At 45.2% G+C, this 22,731-nt stretch overlaps 1 protein-coding gene and 2 pseudogenes across 1 annotated transcript; 2 read left to right on the top strand and 1 right to left on the bottom strand.

Annotated features, from left to right (window-relative positions):
- Positions 1–272: 272 nt before the first annotated feature.
- LOC147983309 (uncharacterized) lies at positions 273–4,063 on the bottom strand (annotated as a pseudogene).
- A 3,618-nt stretch (positions 4,064–7,681) lies between these two features.
- LOC147983310 (uncharacterized) lies at positions 7,682–8,280 on the top strand (annotated as a pseudogene).
- A 9,963-nt stretch (positions 8,281–18,243) lies between these two features.
- On the top strand, positions 18,244–19,349 carry LOC147983311 (senescence-specific cysteine protease SAG39-like). Its single transcript, XM_087539481.1, has 2 exons — positions 18,244–18,679; positions 18,763–19,349. The coding sequence occupies exons 1-2, from the start codon at positions 18,244–18,246 to the stop codon at positions 19,347–19,349; spliced, it is 1,023 nt and encodes a 340-aa protein (XP_087395607.1).
- The last annotated feature ends 3,382 nt before the right edge of the window (positions 19,350–22,731 follow it).

The following is a 22,731-nucleotide window of genomic DNA, read 5'->3' on the forward strand; positions in this document are numbered from 1 at the left end:
AGAACTCTGTTTAAATTGTAAACCTATTATATCTCTTCTTCCGTTTCACCCTCTCCCGATCTTTCTTCTGTAACCGATCGATCTAGTATCGATCTAAACCTTGTAAGCCACGGCATGTATTCTATATAATGTAATGCGGCCCAAGCAAAGGGTTCTACGCTTCCCACAATAATTTACAATACCACCAAAGTCAGGATACAGGTAGTAGAAGAAGCAAATACCGGACATGCTTCACAGTTGACATCAGAAAAACTTCTATTGCTTCACAGATATTAAGCTTTGTGGTGAATTTGCACCACTGTGAAAGGGTCCTCAACAGAGTAATCGGTACATGTCTTGAAGCTCCAGGGCATGCCTCCTTCAGGACCTGTGCCCCCGAGAAGCACCATTTTGTAGGAACTACTGGCCATCTTGTTAGAAGCTTGCTGCGCTTTATGAGTCGCCTCATCCATTGAGAATGACGTGAAGCTTGGATTAGCCATGGAGACGGACACGGTCCTCAGCACCCTCGTGCTCCGGAAGAAGAACTTGAGGAAGACAACCTCCCCGAGCTCCCCTCGGAATTCTTTGTAAGAGAACACCTTGATGCACGACTTGACATTTTTAGTGGGCTTGACCAGCTTCCAAAAGTTGAGATTCATCCTGGCACTACCAGCTTCATAATCACATTTTCAGACTACAGGAGAAAAAAGCAATTAAATCACTCAACAGTTCAGCTATTAGGAATCATGCTGAGTATATAATGAAAATTAATAGTTTGCAGTGCCTCATATTAACTGGGAAAGCATTTGAGGAAGGTGGCAGATATTTTGCTCAAGGAAGCCCCAGCCTATGTCGTGACTCGTGAAACACATATTGTACATTATACTACGAGGCATACCTAGATGCTACCCCCTATGGCGTAACAAACAGTAGCTTGATTTCACTGATATGTCGGAGATATGACATGCCAATATTTCCATGTGTAGAGCTAAACAAAGTACCAAGTAGCCTATTAGTACAGAACAACATCAACTAAGGTTGCCTCATTATTACAGTTCATGCATAACAAATTAAGAACTGAAGCTACAGATTCGAGCTGCAGTGTAGCTCTCCTAACACATGCACACTTTTCCAAATATATTCTTCAAGAAGAATTTTCAGATATAAGTCATTACACCTTCTTTGTAATTAGTTAATCAGACATAAATGCCTGATACGGTGCAACATAGAAGTAAAGCATCAATATATATGGCATGCTACATAGGCCCCTCCAGCAAATTGTAGACAGCAATTTGCAATCCCAGAATTCATAACAAATGTCATAACTAACTGAAATTAACATGCAATGCAACCCCCAGAATTATGATTTTGTACTTTAGTCTCTATGTAGTATGTGTAGAGAAGACCTGATGGCTAAGAATAAATAGAAGCTTGACAAAAACCTTGTAATTAGTTAATCAGACATAACTCATGACATGATACGTTCAAGTAGCAAAGAACTAACATGGCATTGTGGTAATATCACACAGATCACCTGCAAACTGTAGTCTGGCACTGCATGTCAGTTGCAAAATTCACAGCTGAAATCACTATGTAGTATGTGACGTGGTTTAGAGTAATATGATAAACCACATGGACCTCCAAAAAACTGTAGGTGGCAATGTGTTTGGTTTATCATGTGTAAATTTTGAAGTCAGAAATGGGCCCCACATGCCACTTACAACATCAAAAGCACAAATATTGCCAAGTTGTATGATATATGACCACGGTGAGAGACGCTATAACAAGAGGTAAATAAGCAAAGCAATCGACATTGGGAGAACTGCATAATAGTACATTATCTGCAATTAATCAATCAGAAGCTGAAAACACATGATCTGCTGCCGCAAACATTCTACACATAAGACATAGTGGAAACCGGTACGAATGTAAGCAAAACATGAAATGAAAAAAAAACTACCATAATGTGCAGTGCCTCCAAATTGGGAAAGCAGCCGAGGAAGGAGAGAACCATCTTGGAATCGGTGTGGCTTCTGAAACGCACATTCAGACTCAGGAACTTGACGCTGGTGGCCATGGCGCTTGGCTCGCATTTATCCCGGCATGAAATGAACCCAATTGAACAAAAAAAATCACACATTTAGTATTGTACCTCCAACTGTTGGAGGATGTTTTGCTAACTGAAGAAACTGTTAGACCGCGGACAGGAGATGTACACACCATGACGATGTTGTCTCGCATCTCCAGGAACCAGGATGGTGTTCCCTGGCTGCAAGATTCCTCGTGCAGCTTGGGAGCATCGCCAATCCTGACCCTGGTGCACAAGCCGCCGGCGTTGCCTCGGGACCCCTCCAGGATGAGCCGCTCGAGGCGAGGAGCCTTCACCACGGCGATGTCCTCCGGAACAGAGCTGCAAATTTGGACGCACCGGAGGCTCTGGCTGACAAGGCGAAGGCGCAGCCCCTTGTTGCATCCATGGATGTTGAGGCCTGAGGGTCTCCAGGATGGGGCTCTCGGCGACGACAAAGTCGATGTCCCCGTCCTCCATGACTATGCTGCAGATGCCGAGCTCACGGAGGTGGTGGAAGGAGGTGCGGGGTAGTAACCTTGCCACGTCCTGGAACTTCCAGAGGCCGATGTAGAGGCAGCCGATGCTGGCGATGCCGAAGAGCACGGCCGGGAGGGGCACGTCGAGCGGCCACGGGCGGTTGACGAGGGCGAGCTCCTGGACGCCCTTGGTGGCGAGGAGCTGGAGCCAGCGCGCGAGCTGGGCCTGGTAGGCGCTCATGTGGCTGCTGGTGAGACGGGCGTAGGGGATGGGTCCCGTGTGCGCTTCGAGGACGGTGGAGATGGCGGTGACGATGGCCGGCGAGTCGGCGGGCGTGGGGGAAAAGCTGACGCCTTGGGGCGGAGGTAGGCGTCGTTCAAGATGATGTAGTCCACGCCGTCGGTGGCGGGCAGGTCGGGGATGACCTCGGTGCTGATGTTGCTGAGTAGCTCCTCCGTGGATCGGTCCACCTCACGCGGGTCGCGGCCCCTGCTCCGCAGATCGGCCTCCGTCGCGGGGTTCACGTTGGTCGGCGGCGAGGGTTTGGGTATTTGGGGGTGGCGAGTGAAGCGGAGAGTGGAGTGGGTCTGTGACAGAGGGGGCGGATGATGGGGGTGGGCCCTATTTAGGGCTTCATGTTTAGTTGGGCCGAACTCCGGCACAGGATGTCTGTGGGCCTATACTAAAAAAACATACATGAATTCGTATACAAAGTCTATTTAAAATACGACCGAAGTTAAAGCATCAAGGTTGACGAAGTCATCACCGGCACCTCGCCCATCGACGGGGAAGCGTCAAGCCTGAGATTTGATCTTGCCATCAACCATTGTTGCAACCGTAGTCGTCGTCTTTATTCTCATGTCGCTTGCTCATTCGGACGAGTGGTGCCCAACGGAACGAAAAGCCGGAATGTGAGGATTCCATTCTTTGTTTTGAAGGAGCTCGAGCCTGCAGTGGCATGGCTAGTGAGGCGGCTTGCCAGCTAGTATGGGCCAAGGAGATGACTTGAAGCCAGGCCGACCCTGGTGTATGGTCGAAGGGGCGACGGCTCGGGGCCCAGGCCAGGAGGTGGGGCCATGATCTGTTATTTATGTTAGTATAGCCTAGCAAAAATATTAGGTAGCAAAAAAAATAAAAGGAGGAAAGCAAGCACAAGGGGCTGGAGATGGCCTAGGCCCAATTGCTGCTAGCGATAGGAGAAGCGTCGACACTCGCACGGCCGCACGCGTTAATCACTCCGAATATCTGAACGTTCACTGGTTTGTTTCATCTTGGACTCTCTGCCTATCGCTCGGCCACTGGGAACCAGCGGGATTCTTGTTCGTTGGCTAATTGTCACTGTTGCGCACGGCACCCTGGTGTTGCGCACGGCACCCTGGTGGCGGGCAGGTCGGGGATGACCTCGGTGCTGATGTTGCTGAGTAGCTCCTCCGTGGATCGGTCCACCTCACGCGGGTCGCGGCCCCTGCTCCGCAGATCGGCCTCCGTCGCGGGGTTCACGTTGGTGAACGGCGGCTGCCGGGGACCAGCCATGGTCGGCGGCGAGGGTTTGGGTATTTGGGGGTGGCGAGTGAAGCGGAGAGTGGAGTGGGTCTGTGACAGAGGGGGCGGATGATGGGGGTGGGCCCTATTTAGGGCTTCATGTTTAGTTGGGCCGAACTCCGGCACAGGATGTCTGTGGGCCTATACTAAAAAATCATACATGAATTCATATACAAGGTCTATTTAAAATACGACCGAAGTTAAAGCATCAAGGTTGACGAAGTCATCACTGGCACCTCGCCCATCGACGGGGAAGCGTCAAGCCTGAGATTTGATCTTGCCATCAACCATTGTCGCTGTTGCGCACGGCACCCTGGCGTTGCGCCGCAGCCGTGTGCCCATGCCGGCGACCCGGCCATCAACCATCCGGCATCCGCTAGGCCGCGAGGTGCAACCATCAGCCATCTGCAGGTCATTGCCTCATTGGCAATTGTTTTCGCTTCTGCATAATCCGTGAAACCACGAGCATGAATTGATCTTGTCTTTAATAGCTACGTATTTATCCACCTAGTCTTTCGCTTCTTTTTGATCTTCTCTTTGTAGGGCTCTATGGATTTTGCGATTGAGATTTACAACCTTTCTAGAATAAAAATGTAATCATTATCAAGGGCATTCAGACGGTTCCTTCCCTCCAAAATATTTCAACTTAGATCTTGAGGATCAAAGTGGCCACAAAACAAGGTTTCGGGTTTGCAGATGATATCAAGTAATATGTTGATTTCTCTGTTCAACAAATCTTTTATAATTAATAAAATTTCAACCACTATCCTCATTATCTAGTGGGCTTGAAACATGGTTCTAATCCCTCATCAGAAGACAAAAAAATGTTATAGAAAAGAACATGCATATGGAGGCACCAAATGTGTTGATGTTGGCCGAGGTAAGCATAGCTGCCTTATGCGATTTTCCCCCTATTATAAGAAGCATGCGCATCTTTTAGATAGCTGCATATTGAGGTTAAAATAATAGTGGTATATGTAAATGTCCCAATAGGTATATATTAAGGAGCCTCAGCTTCTAGGTTGGCCCTAGGCCCCAAAAATCTCTGGACCGGCCCTGCTTGAAGCTCGCGAGGACGGTAGCGCCGGCTCTCTAGATGGTTCCAACGACTGCACTGGAGACATGGAAGAGCCATGGGACATTGCAAAAGTGTCAACTTTTGCTCGGTGGTGATAGTGTGTGGCGTCTCTAACAAAGTGGGTAGGGGTAGACAAGGTGGTGGCTACACGGCTTGCTGGAGGCACTGGTTGGGAAGAAGGGTTTTTATTGTTGAAAGGCGACGAAGAAGTGTTGTAGGAGGTGGTGTTGGTTAGTATAGAAAAGTGTCTCCAGACAAGAAAAAAAGGTATTAAAAGGGGGTTGGGAGAAATATAAATTTTCATTTTGTTGAGATGAAGGGGTAATTTTTGGGAATTAAATGGTTTTTATGGGTCTAAGTGCTCTAATCCAGATTAGTATTGTACTCTCCTAATTGTTTGATGTCTCCAATATTTTTATGCGTTTGATTATTTTTTATTTTTCTTGTTTCTTACTGTTTGATTTTTAAGTATTTCAACTTTTGGAGTCCTTCAATTATTTTTATTGTGGAAATGAAAAAAAAATTAGATTTACTGAAGTGTTATTTCTTGATTTCACTAGCCTATTAAAATTTAAAAATCAGATATTAGGGAATTTATGTGAATAGACAGGAATACTAGGTTATATATGAGAAGATTAACCTGTGAGTTGGTACCAGTTGATTGGCTAGGTATGTCCCACTACCTAGTGACACCATTATAAATGCATTAGAGGGTAATGCACGATTTGCCACGACATTCTTTGGTTTTAAATAAATTATATTTTTCTGTTACGGGTTTTTATAGCAATTCACATTTCGTATATACCGCGAAGTTGGTTGAGCGACCACAGACCCCTGTTGCGCTATCGGGTAAGCCATGTAGACTGGTCCTTCTTTCTTTGGAAGGTGGCATTCGGTTTTTTTCTTTTATTTTCTTCTATATTTTTTGATGTTTTAGTTTCTTGTTCACTTATATACATTTTTTTTTTAAAATCAAATTTATTAATACTTTTGAATTTATGGAAAATAAATAAAGTACTATTTTTAAAAAAAAATTGTTTTATTCAAAATTATGTGCATTTTTAAAAAATGCACGGAGATTATTTTCTTATATTTCTGAAAAATTATCAAATTACATCAACACAATTGAAGTCCGTGAATATTTTTGAATTTTTTTGACATTTTTAAAAAAATCTTTGATAATTGTCCCCAATTCTTGATTGAAAGAGACACCAAAGGCCTCTACCCTCCCTCTCTGTCTATCCAAGAGATGGAAGGGTAGAGCTTTTCTTTGGTTTTTTCATCTTTTCATCAAAGAGTTGAAGTCCATCCGAACCCTCCAATGCAGAAATATGAGGAGAGCAAAGCGCCAATGGCGTGTGAAGCGCATGCGGAAGGGGCACGGAGAAATAAAGAAGTGTGGGGGGAGAAACAGCCAAGCTCATTCCCTTCGCTTCATGGGCCGAAAGTAGTGCTTTGTTTCCTGGCCACAATGAAAATAGATGGCAAGTGCCTGATCGCTACGGCTCCGGTAGGTTCCGTTCCCTTAACCAAGCCACTGCCTATGAGTCGCCAAAAACTCATGAACATTTTTTAAAATCAATGAGTAGTTTTGTACTCATGAAGAATTTCAAAAATTATAAACTTTTCTTAAATTCATGAATGTTCTAAAATTTTATGAATATTTTTTTAATTCAGATAAAAAATATAAATCTTGAATGCTTAATTTATTCTTAAATTGCTTTAATAGAATGTTGGTTTTGGTACTACTATGTGGAACACATGACCTGTCCAGACCCTTATAGATGGGTTCCACTTCAAGGAAAAACTCTCGAGCTTTTTCTATGCCTCTATTCCTAGTTTGCTTAGTTTTGTAAGGATTTCATGTCGTCCAAACAAGAAACCATGTGACTGAATGGCTTGGTAATCTCTCTGTTATTCTTTAATCTAAGGCCTCAGCCAGGTAAATTTCTGAAATCTCAAAAGCACAATTGACTTTGCCTATCATAGGCTTTTAGTTTGTTTGTTTTCTGCATGAATTTTTTTGTCCATGTATGTCCTTTGATACTTTTTTTAATTGACGTCCTTTCTGTTACTTCAGTGATGATAAAATATCAACTTCAAGATTTGGGCTGGATATGAGGGCGCCGGTCAGGCTGAGCATTTAGGGCCAGTATGAGGGGTCTATCTAGATCCCTTTTTTTACCGGGTCATCGCCCTGGACGTATAGGGAGGGTTGGGAGCCTGGCTGTAGATGCTCTAAGAGCATCTCCAATAGCCGTGCCAAAAGGCACGCGGGTGGTAAACTTGGTTTTTAGCGCGCGGGGGATGGTTTCGCACGCTCCAGCGGTGGCTGGAAACAAGCACGCGCGGGAAAGGGCGGCAGCTCACGTGCTACTTTTGGCGCGCCACTTTCGGCGCGCCTATAAATTGCTGCGCTCGTCAAGCGCCTATCCACAGTGCCACGCGCGCCTCGTAGCCTCTTCGCCACTCCAGCGCCTCCACCGCTTCCTCTCCTCGCCGCTCCAGCGCCCCACCACCGCCGCGCCACCATGCCGCCGCGCCGCCGAGGAGCGTCGGGCTACCGTGGCGTTCACCAGCGCCCCAACGGCTGGTACTCCGCCGAGATTCGGTCCGGCGACATCCGGCTCGGCCTCGGTACGTTCTAGACATCGTACGAGGCCGCACGCGCCTACGACGCGGCGGCATGGCGCCTGGACAGGCCACGCCAGCAGATGAACTTCCAGGATGTCCACACGCGCCAGCAGGCGCAGGACATCGCCCCTCCGCCTCGTCTTATCACGGACCAGGAACGTGCGGAGCATGCTCGGCGGCAGCGCCGCCTCTTCGTCGCAGAGGAGGACGAGCGGGCCATGGCGGAGTGGAGCCGGCGCCACCCAGTGGACGTCGCCAATGAGGAAGCCTTCTGGGCAAGGCGCCGCGAGGAGCAGACGGCAAAGCGCCCCGCGAGCGGTTGGACAGATGTCAGCAGAAGGCCCTGGTGTTATCGCAGTGCGAAATCGCTGAAAATGGTGGGCAGACGATCTTTTCGTCTGATGACGACCATTGGGAGGACATGTGGCTCGATACCTCGGACCAGACCAGCGAGGATGACGATGATGATGATGATGATGATAACAACTGGGAGTAGGCTGTAGATGCACTATGTAGTTGCACTATCTAGTAGTTTTTTTATTATGTCGTTGCACCGTAGTTTTTTAATCTATCTATGCTATGGAACTATGTAAAATATCTATGTATCGTTCTTATCTATGATTTTTATTTATAGTTTTTATATAAAAAGATGTACGCAATGTTTAGCGCGGCCGCTGGAGCTACGCGTGCGCACTCAATTTGAGCGCGGCTGCTGAAGCCAGCACTGCCGGCCGTGCCAAACCAGGCAAAGGGCGCGCGGCAAATGAGTTTTTAGCGCGCGGCGCGTTGCGCGGCTGTTGGAGATGCTATAAGGAAAGCATATCTAGTACACCCTCTCTTTTCTGTTTGTGAAAATATCTAGTACATCCTTTCTGCGCATATGCACAACTAAGCCAGGCTGGATTCATCAGTTGACTGCCAAAGATATCAGTGGAAATATGAAAACAAAATAGTTGGATGAATTTTGAATTAGGAAATTGGAACCCTTAGGAGAATCGGTGTGTATATGATCCCCGCAAAAAAATATAAATAAATGTTGAGCATCTTAGTATGTTCACCAAGATCATCAAATATTGAAAGAGTAGGGATGTGAGCATTAGTTTTTCGTGTTTGGGGTCTACATAGTCAAGCAGGGGTCAGGATATTTGAGGCCCGTTTAAGGAGCCCGTCTGGGTTTCATCGGCGGCGGCGGATCCTCCTAGGCCGTTGCCATTGGCTCGCTTCTGCACTCCACCCATAATCTTTTACCGAGTAGTGTAGGTCACCTGGACAAGCATGCTCTGACATTCTACCACCAGGATCTCCTGAGCCCGGAGGGTCAAGATAAGACGCAACACCTGGGATATTGTCTCCGACGCTGCTACCAGCGTGTCCTGAGGACAGCAGATCATGACCAGCCGCAACACCCACTCCTTGGTGTTGCGCCGCAGCCGTGTGCCCATGCCGGCGACCCGGCCATCAACCATCCGGCATCCGCTAGGCCGCGAGGTGCAACCATCAGCCATCTGCAGGTCATTGCCTCATTGGCAAAATGTTTTCGCTTCTGCATAATCCGTGAAACCACGAGCATGAATTGATCTTGTCTTTAATAGCTACGTATTTATCCACCTAGTCTTTCGCTTCTTTTTGATCTTCTCTTTGTAGGGCTCCATGGATTCTGCGATTGAGATTTACAACCTTTCTAGAATAAAAATGTAATCATTATCAAGGCCATTCAGACGGTTCCTTCCCTCCAAAATATTTCAACTTAGATCTTGAGGATCAAAGTGGCCACAAAACAAGGTTTCGGGTTTGCAGATGATATCAAGTAATATGTTGATTTCTCTGTTCAACAAATCTTTTATAATTAATAAAATTTCAACCACTATCCTCATTATCTAGTGGGCTTGAAACATGGTTCTAATCCCTCATCAGAAGACAAAAAAATGTTATAGAAAAGAACATGCATATGGAGGCACCAAATGTGTTGATGTTGGCCGAGGTAAGCATAGCTGCCTTATGCGATTTTCCCACTATTATAAGAAGCATGCGCATCTTTTAGATAGCTGCATATTGAGGTTAAAATAATAGTGGTATATGTAAATGTCCCAATAGGTATATATTAAGGAGCCTCAGCTTCTAGGTTGGCCCTAGGCCCCAAAAATCTCTGGACCGGCCCTGCTTGAAGCTCGCGAGGATGGTAGCGCCGGCTCTCTAGATGGTTCCAACGACTGCACTGGAGACATGGAAGAGCCATGGGACATTGCAAAAGTGTCAACTTTTGCTCGGTGGTGATAGTGTGTGGCGTCTCTAACAAAGTGGGTAGGGGTAGACAAGGTGGTGGCTACACGGCTTGCTGGAGGCACTGGTTGGGAAGAAGGGTTTTTATTGTTGAAAGGCGACGAAGAAGTGTTGTAGGAGGTGGTGTTGGTTAGTATAGAAAAGTGTCTCCAGACAAGAAAAAAAGGTATTAAAAGGGGGTTGGGAGAAATATAAATTTTCATTTTGTTGAGATGAAGGGGTAATTTTTGGGAATTAAATGGTTTTTATGGGTCTAAGTGCTCTAATCCAGATTAGTATTGTACTCTCCTAATTGTTTGATGTCTCCAATACTTTTATGCGTTTGATTATTTTTTATTTTGCTTGTTTCTTACTGTTTGATTTTTAAGTATTTCAACTTTTGGAGTCCTTCAATTATTTTTATTGTGGAAATGAAAAAAAAATTAGATTTACTGAAGTGTTATTTCTTGATTTCACTAGCCTATTAAAATTTAAAAATCAGATATTAGGGAATTTATGTGAATAGACAGGAATACTAGGTTATATATGAGAAGATTAACCCGTGAGTTGGTACCAGTTGATTGGCTAGGTATGTCCCACTACCTAGTGACACCATTATAAATGCATTAGAGGGTAATGCACGATTTGCCACGACATTCTTTGGTTTTAAATAAATTATATTTTTCTGTTACGGGTTTTTATAGCAATTCACATTTCGTATATACCGCGAAGTTGGTTGAGCGACCACAGACCCCTGTTGCGCTATCGGGTAAGCCATGTAGACTGGTCCTTCTTTCTTTGGAAGGTGGCATTCGTTTTTTTTCTTTTATTTTCTTCTATATTTTTTGATGTTTTAGTTTCTTGTTCACTTATATACATATTTTTTTAAAATCAAATTTATTAATACTTTTGAATTTATGGAAAATAAACAAAGTACTATTTTTTAAAAAAATTGTTTTATTCAAAATTATGTGCATTTTTAAAAAATGCACGGAGATTATTTTCTTATATTTCTGAAAAATTATCAAATTACATCAACACAATTGAAGTCCGTGAATATTTTTGAATTTTTTTGACATTTTTAAAAAAATCTTTGATAATTGTCCCCAATTCTTGATTGAAAGAGACACCAAAGGCCTCTACCCTCCCTCTCTGCCTATCCAAAAGATGGAAGGGTAGAGCTTTTCTTTGGTTTTTTCATATTTTCATCAAAGAGTTGAAGTCCATCCGAACCCTCCAATGCAGAAATATGAGGAGAGCAAAGCGCCAATGGCGTGTGAAGCGCATGCGGAAGGGGCACGGAGAAATAAAGAAGTGTGGGGGGAGAAACAGCCAAGCTCATTCCCTTCGCTTCATGGGCCGAAAGTAGTGCTTTGTTTCCTGGCCACAATGAAAATAGATGGCAAGTGCCTGATCGCTACGGCTCCGGTAGGTTCCGTTCCCTTAACCAAGCCACTGCCTATGAGTCGCCAAAAACTCATGAACATTTTTTAAAATCAATGAGTAGTTTTGTACTCATGAAGAATTTCAAAAATTACGAACTTTTCTTAAATTCATGAATGTTCTAAAATTTTATGAATATTTTTTTAATTCAGATAAAAAATATAAATCTTGAATGCTTAATTTATTCTTAAATTGCTTTAATAGAATGTTGGTTTTGGTACTGCTATGTGGAACACATGACCTGTCCAGACCCTTATAGATGGGTTCCACTTCAAGGAAAAACTCTCGAGCTTTTTCTATGCCTCTATTCCTTCTTTGCTTAGTTTTGTAAGGATTTCATGTCGTCCAAACAAGAAACCATGTGACTGAATGGCTTGGTAATCTCTCTGTTATTCTGGTTTAATCTAAGGCCTCAGCCAGGTAAATTTCTGAAATCTCAAAAGCACAATTGACTTTGCCTATCATAGGCTTTTAGTTTGTTTGTTTTCTGCATGAATTTTTTTGTCCATGTATGTCCTTTGATACTTTTTTTTAATTGACGTCCTTTCTGTTACTTCAGTGATGATAAAATATCAACTTCAAGATTTGGGCTGGATATGAGGGCGCCGGTCAGGCTGAGCATTTAGGGCCAGTATGAGGGGTCTATCTAGATCCCTTTTTTTACCGGGTCATCGCCCTGGACGTATAGGGAGGGTTGGGAGCCTGGCTGTAGATGCTCTAAGAGCATCTCCAATAGCCGTGCCAAAAGGCACGCGGGTGGTAAACTTGGTTTTTAGCGCGCGGGGGATGGTTTCGCACGCTCCAGCGGTGGCTGGAAACAAGCACGCGCGGGAAAGGGCGGCAGCTCACGTGCTACTTTTGGCGCGCCACTTTCGGCGCGCCTATAAATTGCTGCGCTCGTCAAGCGCCTATCCACAGTGCCACGCGCGCCTCGTAGCCTCTTCGCCACTCCAGCGCCTCCACCGCTTCCTCTCCTCGCCGCTCCAGCGCCCCGCCACCGCCGCGCCACCATGCCGCCGCGCCGCCGAGGAGCGTCGGGCTACCGTGGCGTCCACCAGCGCCCCAACGGCTGGTACTCTGCCGAGATTCGGTCCAGCGACATCCGGCTCGGCCTCGGTACGTTCTAGACATCGTACGAGGCCGCACGCGCCTACGACGCGGCGGCATGGCGCCTGGACAGGCCACGCCAGCAGATGAACTTCCAGGATGTCCACACGCGCCAGCAGGCGCAGGACATCGCCCCTCCGCCTCGTCTTATCACGGACCTGAAACGTGCGGAGCATGCTCGGCGGCAGCGCCGCCTCTTCGTCGCAGAGGAGGACGAGCGGGCCATGGCGGAGTGGCGCTGGCGCCACCCAGCGGACGTCGCCAATGAGGAAGCCTTCTAGGCAAGGCGCCGCGAGGAGCAGACGGCAAAGCGCCCCGCGAGCGGTTGGACAGATGTCAGCAGAAGGCCCTGGTGTTATCGCAGTGCGAAATCGTTGAAATGGTGGGCAGACGATCTTTTCGTCTGATGACGACCATTGGGAGGACATGTGGCTCGATACCTCGGACCAGACCAGCGAGGATGACGATGATGATGATGATGATAACGACTGGGAGTAGGCTGTAGATGCACTATGTAGTTGCACTATCTAGTAGTTTTTTTATTATGTCGTTGCACCGTAGTTTTTTAATCTATCTATGCTATGGAACTATGTAAAATATCTATGTATCGTTCTTATCTATGATTTTTATTTATAGTTTTTATATAAAAAGATGTACGCAATGTTTAGCGCGGCCGCTGGAGCTACGCGTGCGCACTCAATTTTAGCGCGGCTGCTGAAGCCAGCACTGCCGGCCGTGCCAAACCAGGCAAAGGTCGCGCGGCAAATGAGTTTTTAGCGCGCGGCGCGTTCCGCGGCTGTTGGAGATGCTATAAGGAAAGCATATCTAGTACACCCTCTCTTTTCTGTTTGTGAAAATATCTAGTACATCCTTTCTGCGCATATGCACAACTAAGCCAGGCTGGATTCATCAGTTGACTGCCAAAGATATCAGTGGAAATATGGAAACAAAATAGTTGGATGAATTTTGAATTAGGAAATTGGAACCCTTAGGAGAATCGGTGTGTATATGATCCCCGCAAAAAAATATAAATAAATGTTGAGCATCTTAGTATGTTCACCAAGATCATCAAATATTGAAAGAGTAGGGATGTGAGCATTAGTTTTTCGTGTTTGGGGTCTACATAGTCAAGCAGGGGTCAGGATATTTGAGGCCCGTTTAAGAAGCCCGTCTGGGTTTCATCGGCGGCGGCGGATGCTCCTAGGCCGTTGCCATTGGCTCGCTTCTGCACTCCACCCATAATCTTTTACCGAGTAGTGTAGGTCACCTGGACAAGCATGCTCTGAGATTCTACCACCAGGATCTCCTGAGCCCGGAGGGTCAAGATAAGCCGCAACACCTGGGATATTGTCTCCGACGCTGCTACCAGCGTGTCCTGAGGACAGCAGATCATGACCAGCCGCAACACCCACTCCTTGAATACTCTTTCCCCGAAAATTCTTCCCCCACTCTTGGTTTGAGGATTCTGCAGCAGAGGACTCTGCAGGTGTAGCAAGACAAGTAACGGTAAGTTGGTGACAGTAGCTTGCTGAAGCCAAACATGTTGCGTGATGCAAAGCAAGGAATAGCACTTTAAGCAAGCAATCTGATTAATCATCATGTGATTCTTTCTAACATACAACAGCTACTACGCAGAAAATGTAACTGACGCATTTCTAAAGTCGTTGCGGCTGCTATAATCAGTTGGAGCTATGAACAACTGAGAACCAACAGCAAGTAAGCCTACTTCTTGTCAGGACAGACCTTGCGAGTGAAGGCCGGTTTCCACAGCTTCGGTGATGGGCCAAGGTTCAGCTTCAGCCATGGGCGACGGTGGAAGCACCGGCTCACCACTGGGTCCGCCCTCCAATAGTTCCCTCTCCCTGGACGAGGTCGGGCCTTGAACTTCAACTTCATCTTCCACTTCGGATTCAAATCCAGAGGGGAACATTCTTGAGAGCTCGGATGCGGTCCCATATCTCCCGGGGAGGTCAGGTTTACGCGAGAAGAAGCGGTCGAGCTCGGATTTGGTTGGTCTTGACATTGCGCACCACCCGCCGTGAGGGAGGGCGGAGGAGACGGTCTACCAAGGACTGAGTGCTTTTTTTTGTGTGTACTACTACTAGCAGAGAGCTCGCGGAGTTAAAGCGTGAAATGACAGGTCTGTAGATGCTGGGTGGTACAGTATCAATTTAATACCTTTGCTTCTGAAGTGTCTATAGCATGTATAATAAGGGGACGTAAGCTGGCAGTAAGAATTTAAATACTGTATTATTACTTAGTTGGAAGAGAGAGAATAGGAGAGAGAAGGAAAGCAAAGCGGGCTGAGCTCCAAGAACATTTGTGAGAGTGGAAGATGGGCCATATGTTGACAAAGTAGTACTTTCTTATAGCCAATTATTATATTGTTAGCTATTACATTGGCCGTGAATGGCATGGCAACATGTTATAGCCAATAGCTGGCTCTATTATTAACCATGCTCGTACAACCACCTTCTGATGGTCTTCGAAATTAGTGCATGCTTTCGACTAACTAGTCGGATTGCTCTCATCCTCAACCCTAATGTTCTCCTTTTTCCTTTTTTGTTTTCCTACTTTCGCACATCAACCACCGCCCGCACCCCCCCCCCCCACCCCTCTCTCAAAAAGATTCGACATTTCAAAAAAAAAGTTCAAAATTTGTAAGAAAGGTTTGAAAAAAGTGGAATAGTGTTCAAATCTTGACGCTGGACTATGTTCTGACATAATCTCCTCTTCCTAAAAAATGGTAGCAACTATGGGCTGGAGTGGTACGAGGCTGCGATGACCAGTACACATGGTTCAGAGTTTGGATTCGTAGGCATTGCACTGTGTCTCGTGCATTTTTTTGTCGCTCCAATCGGTGGGCCGGAAGGAAAAAATACAAATAAGAAAACAACGCGAAAACAAGAAAACGACATATCTCGTATTTTGGAACGGAGGAAGTAGATGTGATATAGTGAAATCTTTTTTAGAACGAAAACTGTAGCAAAAGTTTGCTGCATCTGGCAGAAGACCTAAATTAGCATGTAAAAGTTGGTATTTGATGCGGGCGGTTGCAACTGCTTCATATCGAGAGCGCTTGGTGAAGAATATCTGATCGGATTCCGACGATTCCCCCCCGGCCGTCCGAATATTGTCAGCGTATTTTCTCTAGACACCAACAGGGAGGGTTCCCCGGCTCCATCCATTGCATAGAAGCCCGAAACACAAAACGGGGTCCGTTACATAATTCCACACAAAACAAACCAAAATACAGAAAGGAACAGGCTCCTGGCGGTTGTTATAAGAGGACCAGCCACAACTAAACACAGGGCTAACAGACTGAAACCTGGACTACATGCTAGGACCTAGGAATAACTAAAAGACAGGCAAACATTTTTTCAGAAAGCACAAAATACGTAGTGCATCTCGCAGCAAAGAGCAAATAGGAGAGTGCAGCATCTTTCTGCCTAGGCTTTCTTATAAGGAAACCAACTGTGGAGTTGGGTCGAGCCAGCGAACAGCAGCTATTCAGAATAGATGTAGGGCTTGCTAAGCTTCCGCCGTCGAGCTCGATTTGCGATGAGTGCTCGCTGTCAGCAACATGTTCTTTCACCCCCACTCCAGGAGCGCTGTACTTCCCAGCAGCATCTGCAGATGTTGCCAGAACCAATCTGTCCGCTCCTGCATATGATGTTCTTTTAAAAATATGATGTTTGAAGAGCGATCGCCATCTCCTGAGCATTCCTAAGGTCAGCGACCAGATCTTGGTCAAGGAAAACCAAACAACTCAATTAAAGATCATGGCATTCCTGTGTTTCCACAAAGCCCGGAGCACAGCAGCTACAGCAGTATTCAGAGCGTCAAGTATTTTACCAGCAACCCAAAGGGAAGTAACTGACTCTACTGAAACTCCAATTTGCATAGAGAATAAGCAACTGATTTGCTTCCATACAAGTCTAGCTACCAAACAGTCACACAACAGGTGCTGTACACTCTCAGGTTCAGAAAAGAAAAACAAATCAATGGACTTGTTCAAATTTCTCTTCAGCAGGTTATCCCTAGTCATAATTTTAATATAAGAAAGAAGCCAGAGATAAAATGTGGATCCTTGGAGGAACTATTATTTTCCAAACAGAAGGAATAAAGACAGGTGATACTCCTCTCTGCCTCCCCTTAATGAAAGCGTTTTGTTGGATACTAAACAATTTATGAGCATACTTGCTGACTCTAAGGTAGCCCCAAAATAATTCTTGCATCCTCGAGAACCACTTCCATATTGCTCCAATGAAAGACGAAGGTAGCGGTTTCAGGGGCCCAACAGTCGACTAGTGCATTGATCAGACTGGGATCCTTCAAAAATCCGTCCACCATTCGAGCCAGCGATATAAGTTGACCAGCCGTCCAGCTGTTGAAGAATTGTTACAATAAGGCATCAGTCCACTGCCAAAAATAAATAAATAAATAAATATGTGTGTGTGTCTGTGTGTGTGTGTGTGTGAGAGAGAGAAAGAGAGAGAGAGAGAAATATGCGTGCGACATTCTGTTAGAGCATACCTGTCTAGCGTATAATGGTTGATCGATAAACGGACAAGTGGCGCTGCTGATCGGAGTACCAGATGTTCCTGACAGTGCATGTCCTGCGGGTACAAGATGTATAGTTGTGATGCACAGAAGGAATACAAGTATCGTGTACATAGAAAGCCTAAATTTTGTTGGCAAACTGGCCATCAAAGATGCAGCCCAACAAGATCAACTACCCCGTGATACTTTTGAAATGCAGACCTTGATCTGTCTTGAGGGCCGCGGCCCATCCAAGTATGGCAATTAACCAAGCACAGTGTTTATCATATGGGTTACTCCTTTTATGATGAGACGAGCAGACCTTACGGTGTATACAAGTATTCCAGGTTAAGAAAACTGTGTTAGTAACATTGCCGAACTAAACGTGATTGTCTTTAAATTTCGCCTGCTACCAGCTGCATAAAAGTCCATTTCTCCGGTGTCTTATACTTCTGTGAAATTATTTTTCCTTCTTTCCTGTTACACTACGAGCAAAATACAAGCTGGGGTGTGAGATAGGGAATTTCAAGGCTGAGGAACCAACCTTCCGGAACTTAGATAACTCTTGTTGAATAGTATGTCACATCATCATGCTATTTTTTGGCAGGCAGGAAATTCATGTCGATACTAGCAAGCGGTTACCTGATTCTTTTGTACACACTGGGCGTTGCGTTCACGGTCCTCTTCAGAAAATTTATTTGCAAGAACACGGTTGTTCTTTCTTTGATTAAGAAATTTCTCAAGCATGGATCACTATCAGACGTACACTCCAGAAATAATCAAGCAGGGGTCACTATTAGACGTGCACCAAGGGTACTTCCTTGTTGGGTCCTATCACTTTTATACAATCTGGCCGGTCAATCAGATGTGCGCATCATTTTTGTACCATGTAGCCGGCCACCATAATCCACGGCAACGCACAAGCCCTTTTCCATAACCACCTTCGCTCAAGCACCGTATCTCTCAGTCTCCTATTTCTAACACATACATGACACTATATATGCCACCAAGTACCATCCAACAAACCAGACCAAAGTACAGAGACTTGCCATCCTAGGTTTCATTTATCTCTTCAGTACTGTCATTGCAGTTCGGTGCCTAACCGAAGATGGCCATCCACAAGGCTTTGCTTCTTGCAATCCTTGGTTGCATCTGCCTCGGTGGTACTGTCATTTCAGCTCGTGAGCTGAATGATGACTTGTCGATGGTGGCGAAGCATGAGAATTGGATGGTTCAGTATGGCCGTGTGTACAAGGACGTCACCGAGAAGGCGCGCCGGTTCGAGGTTTTCAAAGCCAACGTCGAATTCATTGAAACATTCAATACCCAGAATCACAAGTTCTGGCTCGGCGTCAACCAGTTCGCTGATATCACCAATGATGAGTTCAGGACAACCAACACAAACAAGGGGTTGAAATCAAACTCCATGCGAGTTCTTTCTACAGGATTCAGGTATGAGAATTTGAGTTTTGATGCTCTTCCAACAACGATGGACTGGAGGGCTAAGGGGGCTGTCACCCCTATCAAGGATCAAGGCCAGTGTGGTAAGTACACAAAAAATGTGTTGCACTGCATATATGTGTTAATATTTTATTGGATAACACTATAACAACACAATTATTTCTAGGCTGCTGTTGGGCATTTTCTGCCGTTGCCGCGACAGAGGGCATTGTAAAACTGAAAACTGGCAAGTTAATCTCACTATCGGAGCAAGAGTTGGTTGACTGTGATGTTCATGGTGAAGATCAAGGCTGCGAGGGAGGACTCATGGATGATGCCTTCAAATTCATTATCAAGAATGGAGGTCTGACCATGGAGTCCAGCTACCCATATACTGCAGCCGACGGCAAGTGCAAGGCAGGATCCAACAATGCCGCAACCATCAGCGGCTTTGAGGATGTCCCTGCCAATAACGAGGGTGCCCTTATGAAGGCAGTGGCAAACCAACCAGTGTCCGTGGCTGTGGACGGAGGCGACATGACATTCCAGTTCTACTCTGGTGGGGTGATGACCGGCTCCTGCGGTACTGACTTGGACCATGGTATTGCGGCCATTGGATATGGAAAGACTAGTGATGGCACAAGTTATTGGTTGATGAAGAATTCATGGGGCACAACTTGGGGCGAGAATGGGTACTTGAGAATGGAGAAGGACATTGCAGACAAGAAGGGCATGTGTGGTCTGGCCATGGAGCCTTCATACCCCACCAAATAGGAATATCACCAAATGCCACATAATCATACATATGCACAATTCTCAAATAACTAAGGTCCCCATGTCCTATGTATAGTTCATATGTGTCCGTAAGTTGTGTAAGATAATGTATCTTATGTCCATACATTGTTATATATACTTTGTAAATTAATACTGTGTGTGATATATTGTACAGTATGTGTAAATTTGATTAAGAATTATGTTGATATATATTCATGAAGCTTTCAAATGTCTAAAACATTTGAATATCTTAAGAGTAAACTCTAAAGGGTACTTTCATATATATGATTTTTTATACCGTGTCTTTGGATATTTATAGAGATGTAATGTCTTAACTGAAAATTGGAGGCATCCTGCTGGTGATTTATATCACTAGAGAATACTACAAGCACTATTCAAAGGAATCAATCCATTGCAACATGATTATGGAAAAAAATCCAACTTCACAAAATGGCCTAACGCACGACACCTTATGATAAGGTGATAGGCTAGGACAAAGGAGACATGATTATGTTATCATAAATTTGCATACTATGATGTTTATTGAGATCGTAGGTTAATCTTCTTTGTGTCTTTCCATGTATCTGATGAACCGAGACATCTATGAGTTCTTGTTTTATATACATTTAGGCATTAAGTTTCAATTTTCCATGTATCTGATCTAAGGAAAGCATATCTAGTACACCCTCTCTTTTCTGCTTGTGAAAATATCTAGTACACCCTCTGTGTGCATGTGCACGACTAGGCCAGGATGGATTCATCAGTTGACTGCCAAAGATATCAGCAGAAAAGTGGAAAAAAATGTTTGGATGAATTTTGAATTAGGAAATTAGAACCCTTAGGAGAATTGGTGCGTATATGATCTCCGCAAACAAATATAAATAAATGTTGAGCATCTTAGCATGTTCACAACACTGGTAGAAAAAGGGCCTGTTGTCCCGGTTCGTAAGGGCCTTTAGTCTCGGTTCCTGAACCGGGACTAAAGTGTCGGTACTAATGCCCTGTCCATTTAGTCCCGGTTCAATCCAGAACCAGGACTGATGGGCCTCCACGTGGCCTGTGCGCAGAGCCCAGGCAGAAGACCCTTTGGTCCCGGTTGGTGGTACCAACCAGGACCAATAGGCATCCACGCGTCAGCATTTCTGTGGCTGGGGTTTTTGTTTTTTTTTGAAAGGGGCGGGGTTTGGGGGTTTTGGGGGGTTAATTTAGGTGTTTCATATATTGTGTTAGCTAGTTATAATTAATAGAGAGAAGTGTCCTCTCTTATGTCCGTGCTTGGTCGACGCTACGTACTATACATACGTATAGAGAGGACTAGACACGCTAGCTAGCTAGTAAGCAAACGAAGGAAACAGATGATCGTCATGAACATATATGCATACAGAGAGAAGTGATATCGACCACCTCTCCTTCTCCGAGAGATTGGTCAAACAACAAGTTCTCGTATATCTATCCGACACTACCGGCTACATATATACAATAATTATCTCTTACAAATATAATCATACGGACTCATGGTCCACATAGTATTCTCCGTCTTCAGCGATCACGTGGTCAAGAAATAATGCCGCCAATTCCTCTTGAATTGCTCGCATGCGAGCTGGTGCTAGGAGTTTATCCCGCTTCCGAAACATCTAATGTGAAGAAGGGGGTCAATACATATATATATGAATGAATGAAACTCAATACATATGATGGTAATAAAATAAAATTGTGAATGTTGTTATTTACGTACTTCATATTGTTCGTCAGAGTACCCGCCCCGCTCACAGGTCGTGTGGCGGATGGACTCGCAGACGTAGTATCCACAGAAATCATTCCCTTGTTCCTGCCACAACCACTTTACAAGAAATAGAGGTCAATCAAACTGATAAGCAAGAATGCTAAATGGTATTGATGAAACTAGCGCTTGAATCACTAGGAGATGCGCGGAACATGCTACTATAGTACTTACTTTCGGGTGTCTAAATTCCAGCTCCTTCGGCAGTCCCGGAACTTTTCTGGTGAATTTTCTCCAAACCCTGCCGGACAAAGAAAACAATTACTTGATATCAGGAAATGAACAAAGTTGCTGATATGGTGGATAATGATCGATTTAACTTACTTCTTGAGGATTTCAGTCATGTCCGCATACTCCTGGGGATCTTTTCGTTTAGAGTCCAAGACGGTTACTACTCCCTGCTCAAGCCTAACTCTAGGAGAATATAGTGGAAACTGCACACGCATGCATAACTCATCAATTACATTACTATAACCTGGACTAATATATAAGGGAAACCGAATATGCACAAGACAGTAACACTCACTTGAAGTTGTAAGAAAAGAGTATTATATCTTTGTTTTCATTTTTTTTGAATGATCGTAGCAAGTTGGCCTCGGTATCTCCGGGACGATGTTCAACCTCAGTTGCATCTATGAGATATGTGTTAACGAACCCAATATCACCGATTTGTCTTTTCTTCAATTCGGCGATCTTCATTCTGCATAATATAGTGAGGATAATTATAAATACATGCAATGAAAGAGATGAGCTATATAGAGAGACTTAATGACAGAAGTAGTAGTACTTACGGACAGTAGCAGGTGATCGTTGTTTTATCGAGGGCCAATTGATTGAAAAACTGATAGAACTCCTCAAATGGAATAGGCAACAGTTCAATTCCAACGAGGTCATGCTCCAGTTTAACTCTCGCATACAAAGTACTCCTCCCCCCAGACTCTCTGCAGATTTTCAAGTACCAATCATGTAATCTTCGCATCATTGTTGTTAAAGATTTTTCATCTTTGACGAGAGGCTTCCCGTACTCGTATCTGTGTATCTGCACCTCCATGGGATCATAATGTACATCGTCGGGTAGGTAATCATCAACATTGCCATAACCGGGCACCATCCTCGGATCGACGATGTCGCTAGGCACCTTGAGGGGGGGGCCACGATTGCTTCGCTTGTTCGCCGAGCTGGGAAATTTTTTTCCCAGCTGCTCATCGTTCTTTCAGCCTTTGATCACTGACTGTACCTCCCGACCGCTCCGCTTCGGCCCATGTCTTTGCAATAATGCGCTCATAGTTGCCTTTCGGCGGAGACTTGGGTGGTTTTGCCAGGGCAGCCAGAGTGCGCTTCACTTTCACCGGATCTACCTTCTCCTCCGGAGGTGGATGTCTCTTTGCTCTCAACCCTTGAAACCAGTCATCCACTTCGGTTCGCGCGATCTTTGCGTTCTCCTCCGGGGTCCTCTCGTATGGTAACTTCTGTGGACTCTTCAGAGAAGGACCGAATCTGTATATCCTCCCACCTCTGGTTGTACTGCTAGATGCCGGCCGAGCAGACGAAGCGGTTGTCTTCTTCACTTGCTTACGAGGCGGAGGAGAAGGACTGGAGCGG

The sequence above is a fragment of the Triticum urartu genome, chromosome 2A (assembly GCF_056163025.1).
Source record: "Triticum urartu cultivar PI428250 chromosome 2A, HENAU_Tu73, whole genome shotgun sequence".
Lineage (NCBI taxonomy): Eukaryota > Viridiplantae > Streptophyta > Magnoliopsida > Poales > Poaceae > Triticum > Triticum urartu.